Source organism: Aegilops tauschii, chromosome 2 (assembly GCF_002575655.3).
Source record: "Aegilops tauschii subsp. strangulata cultivar AL8/78 chromosome 2, Aet v6.0, whole genome shotgun sequence".
In the NCBI taxonomy this organism is placed as follows: domain Eukaryota; kingdom Viridiplantae; phylum Streptophyta; class Magnoliopsida; order Poales; family Poaceae; genus Aegilops; species Aegilops tauschii.
In genome coordinates, this window is record NC_053036.3 from 572,154,670 (window position 1) to 572,172,967 (window position 18,298).

At 42.5% G+C, this 18,298-nt stretch overlaps 1 protein-coding gene across 4 annotated transcripts; it reads right to left on the minus strand.

Annotated features, from left to right (window-relative positions):
* Positions 1–975: 975 nt before the first annotated feature.
* On the minus strand, positions 976–17,545 carry LOC109772644 (uncharacterized). 4 transcript variants are annotated; one of them, XM_045233312.2, is made up of 14 exons: positions 16,726–17,545; positions 16,172–16,324; positions 16,028–16,078; positions 15,799–15,894; positions 15,450–15,548; positions 15,113–15,235; positions 7,858–7,953; positions 7,650–7,727; positions 7,477–7,563; positions 7,163–7,386; positions 5,665–6,415; positions 5,391–5,465; positions 5,231–5,312; positions 976–1,704 (listed from the first exon to the last, which is right to left on the minus strand). In XM_045233312.2, the coding sequence occupies exons 1-10, from the start codon at positions 17,272–17,274 to the stop codon at positions 7,366–7,368; spliced, it is 1,353 nt and encodes a 450-aa protein (XP_045089247.1). In that variant the 5' UTR covers positions 17,275–17,545; the 3' UTR covers positions 976–1,704; positions 5,231–5,312; positions 5,391–5,465; positions 5,665–6,415; positions 7,163–7,365. The 4 variants fall into 4 exon arrangements, with proteins under 4 accessions (XP_045089247.1, XP_045089246.1, XP_045089245.1 ...); XM_045233311.2 differs by having other exon boundaries at positions 977–1,704; positions 5,391–5,533; XM_045233310.2 differs by having other exon boundaries at positions 979–1,704; positions 5,391–5,542; positions 5,665–6,252.
* Between the last annotated feature and the right edge of the window lie 753 nt (positions 17,546–18,298).

Genomic DNA, 18,298 nt, shown 5'->3' on the forward strand with positions numbered 1-18,298 from the left:
TATTTGATGTCTGAATATCTACAAAGACTTATATATAGGAACGGAGGGAGTAGATAATTTCAAACTATCTGATGTCTGAATATCTACAAAGACTTATATATTTAGGAACGGATGGAGTAGATAATTTCAAACTATTTGATGTCTGCTTTGCTTGACCATTTGACTAATGTTAAAAGGAGAAACAAAACACGTCTCCCATGTTATGGTTTTAAGTCTGAGCAATTTGTTCCTTTAGCCCTGTTGCGTACCTTGATCTCTGCTCCGTGGTGTTGTAATTGGATTATTATTACAAAAGTACTAAGCATCCAGTGAATTTGAATACGAACTCCTGATGGGAATACAAGCCTGGCATGGAATTTAAGTCCTAAATTTAACTAGCAGAGTATGTATGTATAATGTCCCACATAGTACATGTTTAGAAGAAACTTGGGTTGGCCAGCATATCTGAAGATATAATTTTGATGGCATAAAACATATATTCCACTAGTGAAACTGAAGACATAATTATATGTGCCCTACTTATTATTCCGCCCGTCAGGATGACACACAGATCATATTCCACTAGTGAAACTAAAGACCTAAAGCATCGGATGCAAAACAATATAAAAAAAAATCATTAGGTGTGCACTGCAGTCTGTTCATCCTGAAAACAAGCATGCACGGCATGCCCCTGAATGAGCTGAGCTATTTCCGTTGTATGCATGCATGATGTCAATAGGATTGATGTTCCAGGACATGAAGTGGTAGGATTGATGTGGATAACCCTGGACAAGAAGTCGTAGGATTGATGTTCACGGATATACTTTGCTCGAGAGAGATTCGAGTTAACAGAAAAAACAATGAGAAAGGAAACAAATTGATCCCAGCAAATTTATGTTGGCGCACAGCCTGGCTACTTATTTTTCTCCTATTGTACAAGACACTCCTTTCCCAAAGTTCCTTAACCATCCGCAGTGATAAGTCATAACGCTCCTATCCCATGCTGGTGCATCATGCTAGAAGGATCACTGTGTCTACACTACACGCCTTGCAAAATTCCTATAGCAGAACAACCAAAAGAGAGTCAAAATCATTGTTATGTCAAAGGACATGAAAAAATGGTAATCTTTTGCCTGGAATCTGCAAGCAGATATTAGATTGGAACTACCACAGATTTTAACAAAGAATGTAATACTCACTAACCCAAGGGCCAATCTGCTATACGAACTAGAGGATAAATAGTTGTCAATCTGCTTCTCTTTTTTTTTGATCAAAAGGTGTTTCCCCCCTCTCCATTTTATAGATAAAACGGAGAACAGCATCCAAACACTTAAAAGCTCTCGGACCTAACCAGAGTAGCAGGCCAGAAATTAACTACCACTAACAAACCAAAAAGAAAACCGTCCGCAACAGCAAAAGGTTCAGCAGTATCCAAAGCCAGTAGCCGAATAAAGAGGGAGCCTAGCCTATTACATCTTCCTCACGCAGGAGGGGGTAGGATCATCCCAGAGTGTGCATTGAGCATGAGGCCAGCTAGTCCCTTCTTTGCTCCAGGTCTGGTTCTTTCTACCACGCGATGCGCAGCAGCTCGCCTCTTCGCCGGTCCAGCAGCAGGAGACAGCGTCGCAAAAGCACCGACTGATCCCCCTTGCATAAGATCTTCCACTGGTGTAACAGAGCACAAGCTCTCCCCAAGATCACTCGTATACTTGTCCATGGCACGCCCTGAAAACAAATGTCGTTACGCATAGTCCAAATGCTCCAAATGGTAGCAACACAAGCAATGTTAATGACAGTTTTTTTATTATTAGCATTCCAAAGTACGGATAGGGTCATCATGCACTGTGGATATTTGAAATCAAAAGATTCAGCAACGATTTTCCAAATCTCCCTCGCAACCACACATTCAAAAAACAGGTGGTTCACAGATTCATTTTCACAGCAAAATAGGCAGGTCTTGTCATTCACAGGGTGTCTTTTGGCAAGGTTATCTCTAGTGAGAATTTTGTTATGAAAAGCTAACCAGATAAAAACCAGGTATCTATGTGGTACCAAAATCTTCCAGAAGTTCTTCCAAACAGGGGTAGCCCCCCCCCCCCCCCCCCCAATTGATCATCTTATAGAAGGATTTAACAGAGTAAATCATCACAGATGCCTCGAGCATCCAAATAGGGTGGTCCTTTTCATCACGGGGAATGTTATTAGAGAGTAATTGAAGCAATTCCTGCTCAGGAATTGTGTGTCCACACACCGCTTGAAAGTAAGTTTCAATGTTACCCCATCCCACACCTGAGCCACAGTGCATTCTTGCTGTTGACAAATGTCATAGACCTCCAAAAACTTATGAGTCGCCAGCCCAGGTATCATGCCAAAAACTTATGTTCTGGCCCATTCCAAAGATTCCATTTGTAAAAAGGTCTAGCACCAGCCAAGGCCTAGAGCATATTAGGCTTGTCTGTCTTGTATTTGTGCTTAACTAAGGTTTTCCAGTCTTTATCCTCACCCAAAAGGAATCTTTTAGACCAGGAAGCCAACAGTGCCATGTTAAATTCCCGTAGATTAACTACACCCAAACCACCAAAAGCCTTCTTTTGGGATACAAACCCCCAGTTAGCTAGGTGATATTTATGGTTATCACCCAAGTTCCCCCAGAAGTAATGGCCTTAATAGCCCATTTGGGAAATTTTATAACAGACATTAGATATGTGGGAATGCTAGCAATACATGTTTGTAACAGCACCAGCTTAGCCTCATAACTAAGCAGCCTGCCCCTCCACCCACAGATTCTTTTAATGATCTTGTCAATAATGGGTTGGAGATCCTCCCACCTTAATTTTAAATAATGCAGGAGAACCCCAGATATTTGGGAGGGAAGGACCCAATTTTGCAGCAGAAGATCTGCAATAAAATTTTAGTTTTTGCTTCATCCAAATTAATGGGGACCAACTCACACTTGTCATAATTGATCTTTAACCCAGAAAGGTTCTCAAAACAGGCTAACAACCACTTGAGGTTTTTTGCATGGTCAATGTCAGGATCCAAGAAGAGGACAGTGTCATCAGCATACTGTAAGCTAATCAGGCTAATTGGAATAATATGAGGAATAATCCCCGAGATAATTTTTTTCCTAACAGCTTTGGCCGAAATTCTAGAGAATACATCGGCAACTAAGTTGAAAAGAATGGGGGAGATGGAATCCCCCTGTTTTAATCCTTTACCACCCACAAAATATGGGCCAATAGTATCATTGATCTTAACAGAAAAAGAGCTGTTTTGGAGGATAGACAAGATCCAACTTATCCATTTAGTCCCAAAACCTCGAGAAGTTAACATTTCAACCAAAAAATCCCAGTTAACCCTGTCATACGCTTTCTCGTAATCCAATTTGAGGACAACCCCAGACTTGCCCGACTTGTGTAGCTCATGGATAGCTTCATGAGCAGTGACAACGCTTTCTAAAATAAATCTGCCCCTAACAAAAGCAGATTGGCATGGTGAGAGCAGTCTATCTCCAATGGGGGACACCCTGTTGCACATGGCTTTACTAAAAATTTTGATTGAGCAATTACTCAAACAAATAGGTCTAAATTTCTTCATATGCCTAGCATCTGGTTCTTTCGGGATGAGAGTAACAGTAGAGTAGTTAAGTCTTTGTATGTCTAGAGCACCATATTCAAAGTCTCTAACCATAGCCATAAAATCTTTTTTAATCAGTTCCCAAAAGGTTTGATAAAAAAGAAAAGATAAGCCATCAGGGCCAGGAGCACCATTGGCATAGGATCCCATAATGGCTTCTTTAATCTCTTCCTCTGTAAAAGGTTTCTCAAGATTTTCATTTTCAGATTCTGTAACAAGTTCTTCAGCACCACATTCAAAGTCTCTAACCATAGCCATAAAATCTTTTTTAATCACTTCCCAAAAGGTTTGATAAAAAAGAAAAGATAAGCCATCAGGGCCAGGAGCACCATTGGCATAGGATCCCATAATGGCTTCTTTAATCTCTTCCTCTGTAAAAGGTTTCTCAAGATTTTCATTTTCAGATTCTGTAACAAGTTCTTCAGCAGACCAAAAATTGGTTACCCAAATGGATATTAGGTTTTGGTTCAAACCCAAATAGGTTTTTGTAGTAGCTAGTAGCAACCTCCAACATATCTTTTGTGGAGTGAAGAGGGCCATTAGGACCCTCTAGAACTGACAAATGGTTCTTTCTTCTGCATTGATTAGCCACAGCGTGAAAATAAGCTGTGTTTTTATCACCCTCCAATATTTAACGGTCTCTAGATCTCTGCCACATGGCAGTTTCCTCTTTCTTCCATATATTCTCTAATTCCTTTTTGATTTCATTCATCCTGAGGATATCCTCGGCAGAAACTCTATTTTGCTCAGAGAAAACATCAAGGATATCAAATTCTTGTAAGAGGTCTTTTTTTTCATAGCAGCCTCAAGGTTGATACTCCAACCTTTTGCTTTTTTTCTAAAGAGTTTAGTTATGAACTGCCAAGTGTCAATGGCAGAACTATAGGGAGAGGGAGTGCCCCAGACTTGCTCTACCATGTCAGAGAAGCCAGGTTGACCCAACCATGATTTTTCAAACTTGAAAGGCTTGTTCATTTTACCAGTTCCAACTCCACTGTCTAAGAGGAGGGGGGCCATGATCACTCCCCACCCTGGGAAGGGCACAAAGAGTGGTCAGACGGAAGTGACTATCCCATTCAGGAGTGGCAAGAACCCTATCAATGGTGGCAAAAACAGGAGTATCTTGGCTATTCCCCCAGGTATAAACCCTATTAGCCAGCTTGATCTCCATGTGCCCCCATTTATTGACTCGGTCATTAAATAGGAAGGCTCAAGAGTTGTTAATGTTACCAGAGGATTTCTCCTTGGCTTCTCTTATCAAGTTAAAGCCACCTCCAAATATAACAGAATAGGACAACCCATCACATACTTCATGTAATTCAGCTATAAATTCCACCTTGTCAACAGCATAAGCTGCCCCATACACTACCACTAGGAGCCAACAGAAGTCATCAAACTTATTTTTCAAGGTAACAACTAGACAGTACCTTTTGCACACAATACCAATGCACTCAAAAGAGTTGAGTTAAGAACTACCAGAATACCACCAGCAGAGCCAACAACAGGTAAAGAGTGCTGTCAATCTGCTATACTAACTCTTTTTGGAAGACAATGGCAAATATGGTGCACAGTGGAACAATAGCAGCATGCTTTAAATGATGGTATGTACACTTACATGGTCAAGTACACCATTCTTATTGTATCAGCTTGTGGATGGCTCATCCCTCCTCTTGCAACAAAGAGTGTTCTTACCCAACCTGGAAATGAGTAGTTGATGATGAATCAGTTTACATCAAAATAAAGTGTCAAACTATCAAACAAATTTGTCAGCTCACATTGAAATCACTTCATCGATAAACTGTTGTACATCCTCTGTTATATCTGCTACCACGTTCTGGAACGTTATCGCGCTGTCAAATAGAAGTATGGGCATAAAGTTGTCATCTTTCATCGCAAGCGAAAAGGCTGCTTCACGCTGCTGCAGAGGCTGTTCCAAATTAAAATTTCTTTTCATGCAAACGTTGTATCATAGTCCACATATGGGACACAATAAGATAGAAGCATGTTTGAAGAAATAGGAGCATGTTTGAAGAATGGAAGTTCACTTACAAATTTAGCGTGCTTGAAGAAATTGTTTGAAAAGTGCAGGAGACTGAGATTATCATGGTTAGAATACGGGACATCAATAACATAGCCGCGCTCGTCATACGTGGCATCATATAAATATACTGGTTTCATTCCTGTGATCGCTTTCACTGCAGCTGTCCAGGAAATGTTGCCCCATATGCCAATAGCAAACTTGTAGTCTAACAAACCATTTGTACCCAGCATTGCACGCAAGCTATCAAGCACTTCACTCATTTTGATCCTCTGTGAATGAGATAGGAGGCTATAATGATTTGTAAGATAAGCTATGAGAGCCTCGCTTCGTGGGTCAACTAAATCAGGAGGACATGCCAGGAAGTTGATCAAATGGCCAGCATGTATTGGATAAGAACCATCGGCTGAACAGAATTCTTTGTCAAAAATTTCAGAAATCCGATTATAATCTTTGAAGGCTGATGTGATACTATATTCCTCAATGGGAACACAAGTGTCAAATCTGAAATTTCCATTGTCGAAGAGTAATTGCTTTGAAGTAAAATTACCGCCAAAACTTATCCCGCTGAAATGCTCTCGACACATCCCAATCAAGACCTGCTTACACAAATACTGTAAACTTTCTGACAAATATGTCACAGAATTCGAATTCCTTTTTTTGTTGTCCGGGCCAATTAGATTGGGGTCCAAAGGCAGAGTCTGGTAGTGAGGATAAACCTTCATTTTGGCATCCCAAGTTTCAACCTCAATTGTCAATGGCCTGCATAAGCCGACACAATTACTGATGCATCCACTACTCTGCATCATTCGTTATTTAAAACTACACCAAAATGCTATCAAGTGCTCCTGGACTCAAGACACTGTACGTGGCGCTGTGAAAACTAATCTACAGCAGGCATGGTCCAGCTTGTTAAGTCTAGGCCTATACACGTCAGACTATGGCCTGTCCGCTAACTTCTACATACTCGGGGTACGCCCTCATAGCAGCACCTATGCTCGTCAGCCTAGTCTGTCCGCTACCTTCGATAGACTTGGAGTACATCCTCATAACAGCGCTTATACCCATCGGTACTAATTATTTATAGTTCAGCAGCATCCGAATTATTGACACATTACCTTAGCTTGTTTACACCAAAAGATTCAGGTAGATCTAACATGAGTCTTAAAAAACAGTTCTTGCATTAACTATGTGCTTTAGTGTCAAGCCTCCTCCCAGGTCATATAGATCATCTTAAGAGTTGAAAGGGAATGCATACAAATTATTACTACCTATAAAGAAAAGTCATCCTTGTTGACAAGCAAAAACTATAGCATCAAACTACAAGATACAGTAATAATAATGTCAATTAGCAAAGCAAAAGCACAGTTAACAGCGGTCTAAGGTAAAAAAAAAAGAACCAAGAATCAGTGCTTCAGGAACATTCAACAAAATTTACAGTAAAGTAAAAACAAACTGTAGCATCAAACTAAAAATACAGTAATAATAAGATTTGTAGTTAAAACCTACCTGCCACCTCGTAGTCTGTGATTAATGTAAACCACAGAATCCTTCTGGAGTTGATAATACGATAAAACTTGCTCCGGCTCCAAAATTTTCCCACTAAATGTTGTATACAAGTCACTCTGCCTAACCCCCACTCTACGACAAATGTGCTCAATCAACATATTTGCACTTAGTTTGTTCAGGTTCTTCCGCACCGGGATTGTTGATCAAAAGAATTTAACAAGAATCTGAGAATCAAAACATTTCAAATATGAACATAAAGGGAGAACTACGGTAGTAAATAAGGTATACAAATGGGGACAGAATAGAGGGAGCACCTGTGTAGTTTTACCAGCAGATATGTTAGTGCTTGAACTAGTAGAACAGCTGCTGCTTGCTTCTCCAGCCCTCAAGTAATAGTTCATCTACAATATATGATCATCCAAAATGTAAAAAAAATAAAATTCAGTACATTGATGCAGGCTCTCAGATAATTAGTGTGTCAAAGTACCTTTGATATATAATTCCATTTTCCATTATTAGACCCAGAGCAGCCTCCCCTATCACTACAGACAAAATCTGGTACATCCTGCAATGAACAGAAAGGATTAGTGCAAAACAATGCATTTGTTACATCTAAAAAGGGAACATTATTTGGACAAGCCAAAAATATCTTATCAGCATGATTTCATACTTATCATGTATTATGCGTCACATACCTCGTAATCTTGTGGTTTTAAGCTGTTATCCCTTGCTCTTTGAGGCAACTGCTTCACCTCCTCACCGATTGCACCATGTCGCTTCTTGTCTGCATCCTGCAACACAAATAAAGAGTTAGAAAAGAGAGAAAATGCATAATAACTCTGAAAAACTACATCACTACAATTCCGTTCTTAATTATTGGACACACACATGATTAGAACTGCAGCATAAATACTTACTAAGCACTACATCACTGCTACAAGCAATTCTTTTTGAGTGTTTACGCAACCAGTGTAGGTATTTCACTTGCAAGGATGGAGTACTGTGGTCATTGTTTCATGCTAGTCACCTAAATATAGTATTCTAGTGGTTCTTAAAGTACAGAAAATATGCTTGTTACAGCTTCCTGTTTTTCTATGTTGTACAACCATTTAGAAGTTATTTTATCATATGGGAGAAATCAAATCTCAGCTTCTCTGGAAGAACAATGGAACCTTTTTGGTCAATATGGTCACCAAGTACTTCCTACACTTGCAATTGCGAAACCATCATGGGTACAAAAAAGCCCTCCCTGTAAAATCTGAGGCTTGAAAACATACCCTTAGAGCAAAGTTCGGCATATGGGTAAATGTGTAGTTTGGAGCAGTGATAGTACGCCATGTGTAATCAACCAGCCAACAGTGATAGGAGTATCTCAATGTAATTTAGCATACTTAACAGGTTAACTGATGATCGGTATAAAGAAATTAATCAGTAAAGAATGTTACTTTGCATTTCACTTCATCGCCAACAGACAATGCCTTGGAGTCAGGCCCTTCCAGAAATGAACCGATGTGCAGGACATAGCCAGCAAACACTTGGACATTGTTCACAGTAAAAGATCCAGATGGCCCCTCTATACTCCCAGTGTCATAGATCTAATCCAGAAATATCATATGGTGTTGGTGTATAGATAATGTAATTAGAAGAATCCTTAGGGTCTAAAATGTAAATTGTACAAACAAATATAAATCAGAACGCAGAGAAGGGATCGGTGAGGAACGATCCAGAATTTCCCCAAATCCTCCTCAGGCTCCCTCCAATCCCTAACACAAATTCCTCAAATCTCAGATGATATTCAACATGGCATCGGAGTAGGTTAATCCTGTGTGATTTCGACCTTGGTGACTGCTAATTGCGGTGCTGTGTCGCCGTGATTTACTGTCGTGGGCACTTGAGCTGCCGCCACTGCGAGCTGCCGCCGTGACCTGGGATATCATCTCCAAGCTACGGCAAGGAGTACTGCGACCAACCTAAGGTAACCTGTTGGACTGCCTCCTGGTGCAGCTGTGATTACTCCGTGCTGAGAAGTGGATTTGGTTTTGTCGCCGGAAAATTGCTTGTTGCGGCTGTGCCGTACCTGTCTAAGCAGTAAGCTGGCTTCCTGTAGTTAATTGACAGTGGTACTAGTACTTGTGGCTGCTGTTGGAGAACCGTGAGTAGTGCAGCAGGATAGCTCATCTTTGCTTGGTGGCCGGATTAAAATACTTGTGCAGTCTGTGTGCATTTGAGAGCAACTCGCACTAGTATATCTACTTGACTAGTGCCAACTCTGCTTTTACTCTGCTTGTGATGCCTGTGTGTTGTTGTCAGTGGAGATCTGCAAAAGCCAACTCCTGTGTGTCTGGTATTTTTTGTGTGGTGGTAAATCATGGCAGATCAAACAAAGGAGAAATCAGGGGATACTAGTGTGGATAAGTTGTATGAAATTTTAAGCAAAGTATTTGAGCAGCAACAACAACAACTCAAGGTGGTTCCTGAAGCTGTCAAGTATGCTCTTGAGCCTAATCCAGTAAAGTTGGCTGGACCGGGCAATTACATCAGCTGGGCACGACATGCCCAGTTAATTTTGAGTTCTCATGGCTACGAAGAATTGCTTAGTGCTGATGAAGAGAAACTGAAAAGTGGTACTATCACCAAACAGATCAATGATAGAGTTTTGGTGTGGTTATTACCAAGCATGGAACCACCGATACGAGAACAAGTTGAGACTATAACCACTGTATTTGAAGTGTGGAAAGCTCTGGAGAAGCAATTTTCAGGAAAATCAAATAAGATGCAGGCTACTTGCATCATGCAGGAGTTGACTAACTTGAAGCAAGGCTCAAAATCAGTGACTGGGTATGCAGGTGAGATGAAGAGATTGTATAGGGAGTTGCATTATTACCATCCTTTTCAACCCGTTGACAAGAATGATGTGGCTGTTCACCATACCTGGTTTGAACCATTTGTGGGCAAGCTCTTCCTTGATGGCCTAAATCAGGAGTTTGATCTCCGCCGTCAGCTAATATTCTCCAAAACTGAATGGCTAAGCCTTGATGATATCATTTCCAGTGTGATGGAGGAGGAGACTCGTCTTGCTCAATCCAATGAGCATGTTCAAGAAAAATCAGATGCACGTGCAGCCCTATCCATACAAGCTCGTCGTGCTCCTAAGACCTTTGCTAAAACAGATAAAAGCAAACTTTTTTGCAACCACTGCAAAAGGCCTGGACACACAAAGGATTCATGCTTTGAGCTGCATGGTTATCCAACTTGGTGGGAAAAAGGAAAGTCTTAGCCAGGGGGAGGTCAGGGAGCTCATAAAAGACAGGCGAACCTCACTACATCCAAGAGGGAGCTACCGATAGTAGATGTGCGAGCTCTTGAGGATTTCACCCCCAAGATTAGACTCTCAGAAGACTTGTCTTCCTTCCAGGATTCCTCTAAAGCTGAAACTAGTTTGCATGCCACTTCACACCAAGGTATGACACCTCACCAGACCCACAATTCTATAACACAATCAAAATCCTGGATTATTGATACAGGAGCTACCAATCACATGACAGGAGCTTCAAATATATTCACTTCCTATACACCTTGTTCAGGTAAGGATAAAGTACGTGTAGCTGATGGATCCATGGCACCTATCACAGGACGTGGATCTATTAGGTGCACTAAGACATTGTCCTTATCTCATGTCTTACATGTTCCTAAATTTCCAATCAATCTCTTGTCAGTTAGCTCTATTACAGGATCTCTCAATTGTAGAGGTTTGTTTTATCCTACCTGGTGTGCTTTTCAGGAGCTACAAACAGGCAAACTGTTGGGGACTGGGACCGTGCATGATGGACACTACTATCTTGATGAAGGGAGTGATGAAGTTTCTTTTGCATCATGCTTGTCTCCTAGTCAAGAGCTACTACTACACCATCGCAGGCTTGGGCATCTCTCTTTTGCTACATTGTTTCGTATTGACCCCTCTCTTTTCAAGTTGTGTTCTAGGGAGCTGCTTGTATGTGATGCTTGTGAATTGGCTAAACATACAAGAGGTTCATATCCTAGTATAGGATTAAGAAGTGCCAAACCATTTGAAATGATTCACTCGGATGTCTGGGGACCCTGTGAGGTTCGTTCGATTTCTGGGCATCGATGGTTTGTAACTTTTATCGATTGCTTTAGTCGTTACACTTGGCTCTATCTCTTGAAGCATAAGAGTGATGTGTGCTCAGTTTTTAAAGATCTATGTGCTCTCATTAAAAATCAACATGGGGCAACTATTAAAATCTTACGTTCAGACAATGGTACAGAATACATGAACCAGGAGTTTGGACAGTTCCTTATCTCAAACGGCATAGAACATCAAACTACCTGTGTTAACACTCCAGAACAAAATGGTGTTGCAGAGCGCAAAAATAGACATTTGCTTGAGGTTGCACGCTCACTTATGTTTACAATGAATGTGCCTAAATTTCTTTGGGGGGAAGCAATAAAAACTGCAACATATTTGATAAACCGTATGCCTCTTCGGGTTCTTGGCCATAAGACTCCTGCTCAGTGTCTCTTGAAATCTAATGATTTTGTAGTCCCTCCTAAGGTCTTTGGGTGTGTTTGCTTTGTGCATGATTATAGGAACTCTGTTGGAAAATTAGATCCCCGTGCTCTCAAATGTGTTTTCATGGGTTATTCTCCCTCTCAAAAGGGTTATAGGTGTTGGTGCCCTTCGGAGCACCGTTTTTTTGTGAGCATGGATGTGACATTCCGTGAACATGAATCATATTATGGCTCGACCAGTGACACTGGCATTGCCCTATCCCCACCTGAAGTGCAACAAGAAGGGGAGAGGGGTAATGAAGGCTCTCCATTAAGCCCTATTCTTGTTTCCACTTCGGATGGTTTATCCACTCTAGATAATGTTCAAAATCAGGGGGAGGACACAACTAGTGATGGGTGTAATCATGGTTCTGGTCATGGAGACATACAAGATGCAACAGGAAACTCTCCACTTCCTTCACAAGATGTTGAGCTTCACAGGCATGAGGACCCAGGTACTAACAATAACCCCTCTAGTCCTGTCGCTCCTATTAGCACCACAAGGCAGAGTGATAACCAATTATCTATTCTTGCTCCTGAAAATGATCTACCTATTGCTGTCAGGAAACCTACTAGAAATCGAAACATTCCAGGGCACCTCAAAGATTTTAAACATGATATAGCCAATTTCATTTCCTATGAATATTGTACTCCACCTTTCAAAAGCTTTATTGTGTCTTTGGATTCTGTCTCCATACCATCAAACTGGAAAATAGCTATAGAGGACCCAAATTGGAAGGAAGCAATGCTTGATGAGATGAAAGCCTTGGATAAGAATGAGACTTGGGAGCTTGTGGATCTACCACCAGGTAAGCAACCTGTAGGTTGTAAGTGGGTCTTTACTATTAAACACACCCCTGAGGGCAAGGTGGAGAGGTACAAAGCCCGCCTTGTAGCAAAGGGCTACACACAAACATATGGAATCGATTACGAAGAGACCTTTGCACCGGTGGCAAAGATGAATTCAGTAAGGACACTTATATCATGTGCTGTAAATCTTGATTGGGATATTTACCAGATGGATGTGAAGAATGCTTTCCTTCATGGTGATCTCCAAGAAGAAGTATACATGCATATACCGCCTGGATTTGAGTCAAGTCAAACTGTTGGAAAGGTATTGCGCCTACATTGTTCTTTATATGGCTTAAAGCAATCACCACGAGCTTGGTTTGATCGGTTTAGACATGCTATGCTAAAGAGGGGTTATCTTCAAAGTAATGCTGACCATACGCTATTTTACAAGCATATTAATGGCAAGATTGCAATCTTGATAGTGTATGTCGATGACATTGTGATTACTGGAGATGATTCCAAGGAAGTTGCAGATCTGAAGTGTCATCTTGCACATGAGTTTGAAGTGAAGGACTTGGGACAACTAAGATATTTTCTTGGTATAGAGGTCTCACGAGTGTCAAAAGGTATTTTTCTCTCACAACGAAAATATATCTTGGATCTGCTCAAGGAAACAGGTATGCTTGGTTGTCGACCTGCTGCTACACCTATTGAGCAAAATCATCGGTTATGTAGTGATGCTGGGACACCAGTGGATCGAGAGCGCTACCAGAGACTAGTTGGAAGATTAATATATTTATCTCATACCCGTCCAGATATTGCTTTTGCTGTGAGTGTAGTTAGCCAATACATGCATGACCCAAAATCAATTCATATGGAAGCTGTAAATAGGATCCTACGGTATCTTAAAGGGTGCCCAGGAAACGGCCTCTTATATACCAGACAAGGGGACTTGCAAGTTGAGTGCTACACTGATGCTGATTGGGCTGGTTCCCTAGATGACAGGCGCTCAACATCTGGTTACTGTGCATTTATTGGAGGAAACCTAGTTTCATGGAGAAGTAAGAAACAAAGTGTGGTGGCTCGGTCTACTGCAGAGGCCAAGTTTAGGTCTATGGCTCAAGGCATATGTGAGTTATTATGGTTGCAGATTCTCCTAGCAGAGCTGCGGTTGCACAAGCACAAACCTCTGATGTTGTACTGTGACAACAAAGCTGCCATTGATATCGCAAATAACCCTGTTCAGCATGATCAAACCAAGCACATAGAAATTGATCGTCATTTCATCAAGGAGAAGCTTGATAGAGGGATAATTTGCCTACCATATGTAACTTCAGCCAGTCAAGTAGCAGATGTACTAACAAAAGGACTCCGTGAAAAAACTTTTTCCATGTTTTGTAGCAAGATGGGTTTGTACGACATCTTCGCCCCATCTTGAGGGGGAGTGTTGGTGTATAGATAATGTAATTAGAGGAATCCTTAGGGTCTAAAATGTAAATTGTACAAACAAATATAAATCAGAACGCAGAGAAGGGATCGGTGAGGAACGATCCAGAATTTCCCCAAATCCTCCTCAGGCCCCCTCCAATCCCTAACACAAATTCCTCAAATCTCAGATGATATTCAACATATGGCATGTCAAAAGAGATTCATACAATGCATGACGCAACTCTCAAACATGCATGAGAGCTCCGTATCGTTCATTAAAAAGAGGAAAAGTTCATATATATAACCTCTCGAACATTCACGCATTTGAAGTAGAACAAGAAACGACCGTAGCAGCACGGTGACTTCAAATAAACGAGAAAACATCCATGGTTGTTGAATGCAAATTGTAATGTTTGTTGTGCAATGTACCGGTATGAACTTGTCAAATTTTGACTGAAATTTTGAAGCCAATGTATTGTATGGACAACTTCGAAGCCCTCAACACAATTTTCCTCAGAGTGAGATTGGATACAACCGTAATTTGGTGTTCGAAATGGTGTAATGACAAAAAATATTACTTCAACCATTTATTTATGAGTGCTGTAGATTATTATGATGACATACAACAAGCAACAAAGAATACCAATCAGGTTTCAACGAACCAGAGGGTAATCACTCCAGGGTGCACTAATCATTTTTTGTTCTGGTTACAATCAAAGAATAATTTTGAAACAAAAATTGTGCGTCTATTTTACTTACAAATCAACCAACATGATTATGTTAAAATTAACAAATTTACTGCCATGTGGGGCCATTGCAACAGGAGGACACCCCATCAGACATCAGCTCAATAGCTACTATAGAAAATATCTACTCCATCCCATAATATAAGATCGTTTTTCAAACTATGTTAGCTTGAAAACGGTCTTATATTGTGGGACGGAGCGAGTAACTCGCAAACTGAGGTAACTATCAAGCTGATGTCAGCTGGGGTTTCTTCCTTTAGTAATGGCCCCACATGACAAATACATTAAAAATAGAATGTCATGCTTATTCAGTAGGTAAGCATATTTAATTGCATGATTGCAACTCGAGAGGTGATTGCACTTGACATTTTCATTCAACTACACCAACATGACACTGTGGAAAGTGAAATTGTACCTGACCACCCTGTTCCGCATAGAAACTTGTGCTTTCCAAAACAAGACCAAAATCTTCATCACCAGATGCAGTGGCTATGAACTCTGAGCCAGTATAGATAGCTTTTACCACAGTGCTATGTACCTGCAAAATGTTTTTAGGTATATCGGCCATAATCAATATATAAGTGTTTAACCACAGCGCGAAATATGAACAGTGCAAGAACAAGCAAAGGCAGGTAGCCAGGTAAATTCACTACTTGAATGAAATTCTACAAAATCCCAAACAGGCACTGAATATTGAAGGAACTATACCTAATAGCCAAACCACAACTAAATAATCTAACTAAGAATCTAACCTCGTGTTGGAATTTCGGGCTAGCATTTATGCTGGCAAGCCCCTGATTGCGCAGGTGCGATGTAGCATTAGCATCCAGGACAATGGACTTGCCAGCAGCCTGCAAGAAAAACATATATAACAAAATCAGAAGAAGTATGATATATCAACCATAACAGACAAAAGTTGCCCAATCAATTGAGCATCAGTGGCATATAAGAGATGCTAAGTTTAGTTAATTAGAACATTATTAAACAGCAAAGAGCAGGAATAATACTTTTTTTTTGCGATAAGCAGGAATAATACTTGGATAGCATAAACTACCACAAGTGAGGAATTTAGTTTTATATTTAAGAAGAAAGAAATAAAACCTTGTAGCGAGCATTCCTAGCCTTTTGCCTTGCTTCTTCCATAGAAACATTAAAACCCTTCATGTCAACAGATGGCCCGAAGTCAACTGCCATGACCTATGAGATACGAAACAACAACGATACCAAGAAAAACAGACAAAAAAAGCTTTAACAACAGCATAAACATGAAAAATATAGCACTGTCAAATTAATTTGATCAGATTTACTGATGAAAACATGAAGAACAAACCTCAGTCAAATCAATTGGATAGCCATAGGTGTCCGACAGAACAAATGCATCCTACCAAGAGTAATAGAAGAACCGCAGTTTAATTTGGCAAATTTCACAGGTTAACTCATTCAGTACAAAGAATTAATCAGTAAAGAATGTTACCTTACATTTCACTTCATCGCCAACAGACAATGCCTTGGAGTCAGGCCCTTCCAGAAATGAACCGGTATGCGGGACATCGCCAGCAAACTTCACTTGGACATTGTTCACAGTGAAAGATCCAGATGGCCCCTCGATACTCCCAGTTTCATACATCTGATCCAGAAATAACATATGACATGTCAAAAGAATTCATGCAATGCATGGCGCAAATCTCAAACATGCAGAAGAGAGGTTCATTCGAAATAGAACAAGGAAAAGTTTATATATACAACCTGGAACCACACACAAGATCTAGAAGTGTTGTTACAGCAACAAATATGAACAAGGGAATGCACTATCCTGGCAGTGTGGTTACAGCAACAAGATATGAACAAGGGAATGCGCGTCCCTCATATATATAGCGCGCGCTCACATAAACAAACAACCACGTCCACACCTACGGGCTACAGCGGGCACACACATGACATGAGCCAGCACCGATGAAGGTGCATATTGTAACTCCAGCAGAATTTCAAGCGCGCGCGTGCACACGAGAACAACGGAGAAGGCCATACCTCTGTGCGCAGATCCGCAGTGGGGACGTGCAGCTCCGCAGCCCGTGGCCTCGAGGTGCCGTAGTAGTCGTCGTGGGTGTCCTTGTGGCCGCGACCCCCTCCAACTGCCACCGGGATGCAGGCCCCCATCTGCGCGCACCGCGTAGAGTCCATCCGTGGCGGCGTGGGGCACCGCCGCACCAGGCTCGGGTTTCGGAAGCCGCACCGCGCGACTGACTCTTCGAAGCCGTCCATGGGCACTCCACCGCGGCTCACCTCCACGCGCAACTCGTCGCGCTTGTTCTTCTGGCCCCGCGCTCCGCGGCCGCCCTTGATGCCGAGGGCCGTCGACGCGCTGACCGGAGTAGGGCGTCGGGGCGGGGTGTCGGTGTAGCTCCCGCACGTCCGCACGGCCTCCGCGGCGCCGGCCGCGGACGTGCCCTCGCCGTCGTCGACCCGTACAGGGCGTCTTCGGGGAACCGCGTCGTGGCGGCGGTAGCGCTCGATGTGGCACCCGCACGTCGGCAACGCCTCCTGGACGACATCGGCGGCCGCGCCCTTGCCGCGCATCTCCCCCGGCACGACGCGCCTCTCAAGCGTCCGGCTCCCGCCCTCGCCGCAGGTGTACGAGCGGCTGACCTGGCCTCGTCGTCCGGGTGGCGCCGGGTCGGGCAGATGCCGCCGGATCTGGCGCGGCGGCTGACGCTGGCCGAATCCTCGTCCTCCCCCTCGGCCGGGTCGCCGCCCCGCCGCTCCCCCTTGGACGGCGCCATGCCGCCGAGACCTCCCTCAGCCACCGCTAAACCCTACCCAGCAGCGGAAAGGGAGGGGAGAAGGGGAGAGACAGGAAGGCGAGGAGACCGCGGGAGTGAATGATTGGGGGCGCGGAGTGTTTGGGTTTTTCCTTCCGTTGGCTGAGCTGGATTTCGGGTTTGGGGACGCGGGTGGGGCCGGGGTGTCGGTCTTACCCTGTGGCACTTTCAGTCAACACCCTTGTTCATTCAGAGAAGGGGTGTAGCAGATCCGGCAATAGCGATTCAGAGGAACGGACGGCTACGATGGCTCCTTACTTGGGCGACGAGTCGCCACCGCAGGATTTGCTTTACCGTTGTCGCCATAGCATTTCTACCGTTCACTGGTCTTACGCTCGCTCTTGTTTTCCAACCTATAACCAGCCGGGATGTGGCTGGAGAGGTTCATTGTTGAATCCCCGGTTGCTGCCTACCATGGCTATCACGTGAACCCTACATTCTTCGCCCTATAGAAATAATAGTTCGGACCCGGTCGGTAGTTCCCACATTCTTTGTCGATTTACAATTCATCTCCTCAAATATTGTTCGGGTCCTAACAAATTTGTATCATGAGCCATCGTTCCTTGGCAGAGGCATTTCCTTTATGAGTCAAGACTTTTTTGGTGATGCCCTTTGGGCAGTCCAATGCACCAGGCACTTTCCAAACATTGATGAACAACTTTTTTGGCCCTTATTCGAGACAGTTTGTGTTAGTGTTCTTTGATGATATACTCATTTACAGTAAAACTCTGAAAGATCACATGGACGCACATAGAGACTGTCCTGAGAGTTTTAAAGGAAAA

Excerpts from the sequence above, each read along its gene's own strand:
- LOC109772644 (XM_045233312.2), bottom strand. The coding sequence starts at position 17,274 with ATGCGCGGCAAGGGCGCGGCCGCCGATGTCGTCCAGGAGGCGTTGCCG. Across the intron at positions 15,895-16,027 it reads ATCCAATTGATTTGACTGAG|GTCATGGCAGTTGACTTCGG; the intron begins GTTTGTTCTTCA and ends CGTATCTCATAG. Across the intron at positions 7,728-7,857 it reads TAAAACCACAAGATTACGAG|GATGTACCAGATTTTGTCTG; the intron begins GTATGTGACGCA and ends TGTTCATTGCAG.